General features: G+C 56.2%; 1 protein-coding gene across 1 annotated transcript in view; it reads left to right on the top strand.

The window, feature by feature from the left end:
* The window catches only part of EML2 (echinoderm microtubule associated protein like 2), a 24,366-nt gene that overhangs the window by 16,381 nt on the left and 4,659 nt on the right, over window positions 1–3,326 (top strand). The window contains exons 13-17 of the mRNA XM_014537382.1: window positions 435–502; window positions 772–860; window positions 1,093–1,190; window positions 1,699–1,786; window positions 2,227–2,322. Coding sequence (XP_014392868.1) covers window positions 435–502; window positions 772–860; window positions 1,093–1,190; window positions 1,699–1,786; window positions 2,227–2,322 — 439 coding nt within the window. The remainder of the gene's footprint in view (window positions 1–434; window positions 503–771; window positions 861–1,092; window positions 1,191–1,698; window positions 1,787–2,226; window positions 2,323–3,326) is intronic.

Genomic DNA, 3,326 nt, shown 5'->3' with positions numbered 1-3,326 from the left:
GAGTCCAAAACCCAGGCATGTGCCCTGACCGAGAATTGAACTGTGATCTCCTGGTTCATAGGTCAATGCTCAATCACTGAGCCATGCCAGCCAGGTTATATCGAAACCCTTAAAAATATCGATACCTTCGTCCCAGTAGCCTCACTCTAGAAAATTACCTAAGTAAAGCATCTTGGATGAATCAAGCTGTGGGAATTTCGAACAGGAGTCAAAAAGGATCCAGGACCCACAGTGACAGGAAGGGATGCTTTCTGTTCGAGGTGGCTTGTTAGAGGAAAGGGGACGGATCCCAGCGTGTCTGAGGCAGTGGGTTCCTGGAGGGCAGCAGAGGGAGGTGAGAGCCTCGTTGCCTGGCTGCGACCTGGCTCTGAGGCCGGGGAATGGCCAGATGCATGGGGAGCAGCTCTGAGCCCTGCCTCTTCTCTCCCTCCCAGGACCCTGCCCGCTCCGCTGGCTTCCACCCCAGTGGCTCTGTCCTGGCTGTGGGCACAGTGACCGGCAGGTAAGGCTGAATTGGGCATTTGGGGAGGGCTTCTCTGCTCTCCTCTCCCCGAACTGTCCCTTCACCCCCGTTCCCTACTGTCTCAGAGTCCACAGAGAACATTAGTTAGGTACCAACTGTTTACCAAGCAAGACTTGATCTCCCAACATTCCTCTGAAGTCAGCCTCTCCCCCAAATCTCTTCTGGAGCCCCTCAGGCCCTACAGATTGCCCCGGCTCCTACCAGATCAGCTCACCCTCCTCCTCCACTCCCATGCCTTCTCCTTAAAGATGGTTGCTGCTGGACACGGAGACCAATGACCTGGTGGCTATCCATACAGATGGCAATGAACAGATCTCAGTGGTCAGCTTCTCGCCAGGTAAGGGGCAGGGCCTGGGACCTCGGAGAGGCAAGGCCTGGGAACTGAGCCTCGGAGCTGCCGTCAGGGGGGCGGGGTGGGGCCTGTGTGGCTGGGCCTGGCTGCAGGTCTGGGGCTGTAGTGGGGATGGAGCTTGGGACTGCTGAGGCGTCTGGGATAGTGGGGGGCTGAATCTGAGCGAGGAGGGGGCGGAGCCTGGGTGCCTCCTCATAGCCCCCTCCCCCTCCCCCAGACGGGGCGTACCTGGCGGTGGGCTCCCACGACAACTTGGTGTACGTGTACAAGGTGGACCAAGGCGGCCGCAAGGTCAGCCGCCTGGGCAAGTGCTCGGTGAGTGGGCAGTGGCCCCGGCCCGCGCCGCCACCCTGTCTAGCGGGTGCAGAATTAACCAATTTTCTACCTCAAGGGAGCACAGCTTCAACCTTCAACTGACTGCCCTGATCACCTCAAGGAGTCTTAGCCCCGCCCACACATTCACCCCATCGTGTTCTAAGCCCGCCCCTTTGTGTAGCCCCGCCCCCCACATGCTAAGCTCCCCTTGTAGCCCCGCCCCCCACGTTCTAAGCACCCTCCGTGTAGCCCAGTAGCCCCTTGTATTCAAAGCCCATCCCTCTGTGTCTAGCTATATGCCCACATGTTCTAAACTCCCCTTGTGTTTTAAGCCCTTTCTGTCTAGCCCCGCCCATGGGAGCCTGGCCCCGCCCCCATGCTCCGAAGCCCTGTGTCTCCTTCCTTTAGCCCCTTCGTGTTCTCACTGTGCCTCTGTATTTTGCCAGCCATCCTTCCTGTCCTCACCCCGCCCCCTCCAGCTCTAACTCCGCTCCTTGCCTCCCCGCAGGGCCATTCCAGTTTTATCACCCACCTGGACTGGGCCCGGGACAGCAGCCGCTTCGTCACCAACTCCGGGGACTATGAGATTCTGTACTGTGAGTTCCCTGAGCCCCAAAGCCGTTCCCCCTCCAGCCTCCTCATTTGCGCGGTGTGATTGGCATGGCCTTCCTTGAGTTCCGGGAGGGGAGAGAGGCATGGGCTTCTTCAAGTCTCTCTCCCCTGACTGTTGTATTTAGGGGCTGTTCTGATTGGTTGGTTTCCTGCTTTCTGATTTCCTACTTGGTAGACCCCGCTTTTCACCAAGTCCTCCCCTTTCTGGTTGAATGGGTGGGGTCCAGGTTTCTAAGCACATGCCCCTGCTCAGGTCTCGGGGTGTCAGGATCCAGAATCCAGCCCCCGTGGCCAGTCCAGAGAGGTGGAATCAGCCCTGGGACCCTGGCCTCCTGCCTTGGACCTCAGTGCCCATCTATGACATGGGTGGGTCAAGTCAGTAGTTCCTTCGGCTCTGAATCCCTCCGCCCGTTTTCTGCCCCAGGGGACTCAGCCACCTGTAAGCAGATCACCAGTGCAGATGAAGTGAGGAACATGGAATGGGCCACAGCTACTTGTGTCCTGGGATTTGGGGTGTTTGGTAAGTTCTGGAATGGGGAAGGGATCACTGAACCCAGACGTTTGAAGAAACATCCCTGTCTGGTGGCTTTCACAGTCTTTTTCTATTGGTTACCTCCAGGGCAGGAAACTCACTCTTTTACCCCTATGGGCAATATCTGTGTTGGGGGGGGGTGGGGATGGGTGGTGGCGCCTGGTCCAGAGAGAATTATACTGCCCAGGCCCCAGCCACTCCTTTATTCAGGCATTAATGCAGTTAGCAACTACTTCCTGAGCACCTCTGAGGGATGCAGTGGTGACTACCGTGGCCCCAGCCTGGGTATCATGGTGTTTATAGTCCGGTGGGGGAGACAGACCTGTCCCTGGACAGCCCAAAGTAGACTGGGCAGGGACAAGGAAGCCCAGTGGTGGTGTCTGGCCTGTCTGTGATGGAGTCAGGGAGGACTTCCTGGAGGAAGGGACATCCAATATGGAGGATGAGATATTCCAGCACGGTGAAGAAGTCTCTAGGCCAAGCACGTCAAACTCAAAGGCTAACACGGGTCAAATAAACAAGGCATGTGGCCCGCAGGCCACAAGTTTGACATGCTTCTCTAGACCAGTGGTCAGCAAACTCATTAGTCAACAGAGCCAAATATCAACAGTACAACGATTGAATTTCTTTTGAGAGCCAAATTTTTTAAACTTAAACTATATAGGTAGGTACATTGTTATTAACTTAATTAGGGTACTCCTAAGCTGGCCTTTGCTAAAAACGTCCTCAATCTGATGGAGGTACGTTCGCTGAGGTCAACCCCTTCCAACTCTCCCATCCTCAACTCGTGCATGAATCGCGAACGCCTCCCCCGCACTGTGTATCCCGCAGCCGACCGACCGACCGACACCCCCCACTTCTTCTAACGCCACTTCTTCAAAATAGACTCGCCCAGGCTGAAAACTGACTTCTGTGCATGGGCCACAAAGTTTCAATCGCACTGTACGTGCGTACCCGCACGTGGTATTTTGTGGAAGAGCCACACTCAAGGG

This window comes from Myotis brandtii, unplaced genomic scaffold (genome assembly GCF_000412655.1).
Source record: "Myotis brandtii unplaced genomic scaffold, ASM41265v1 scaffold178, whole genome shotgun sequence".
Lineage (NCBI taxonomy): Eukaryota > Metazoa > Chordata > Mammalia > Chiroptera > Vespertilionidae > Myotis > Myotis brandtii.
The sequence above is the reverse complement of the archived record's forward strand: the minus strand, read 5'-3'. Positions and strand labels throughout refer to the sequence as shown.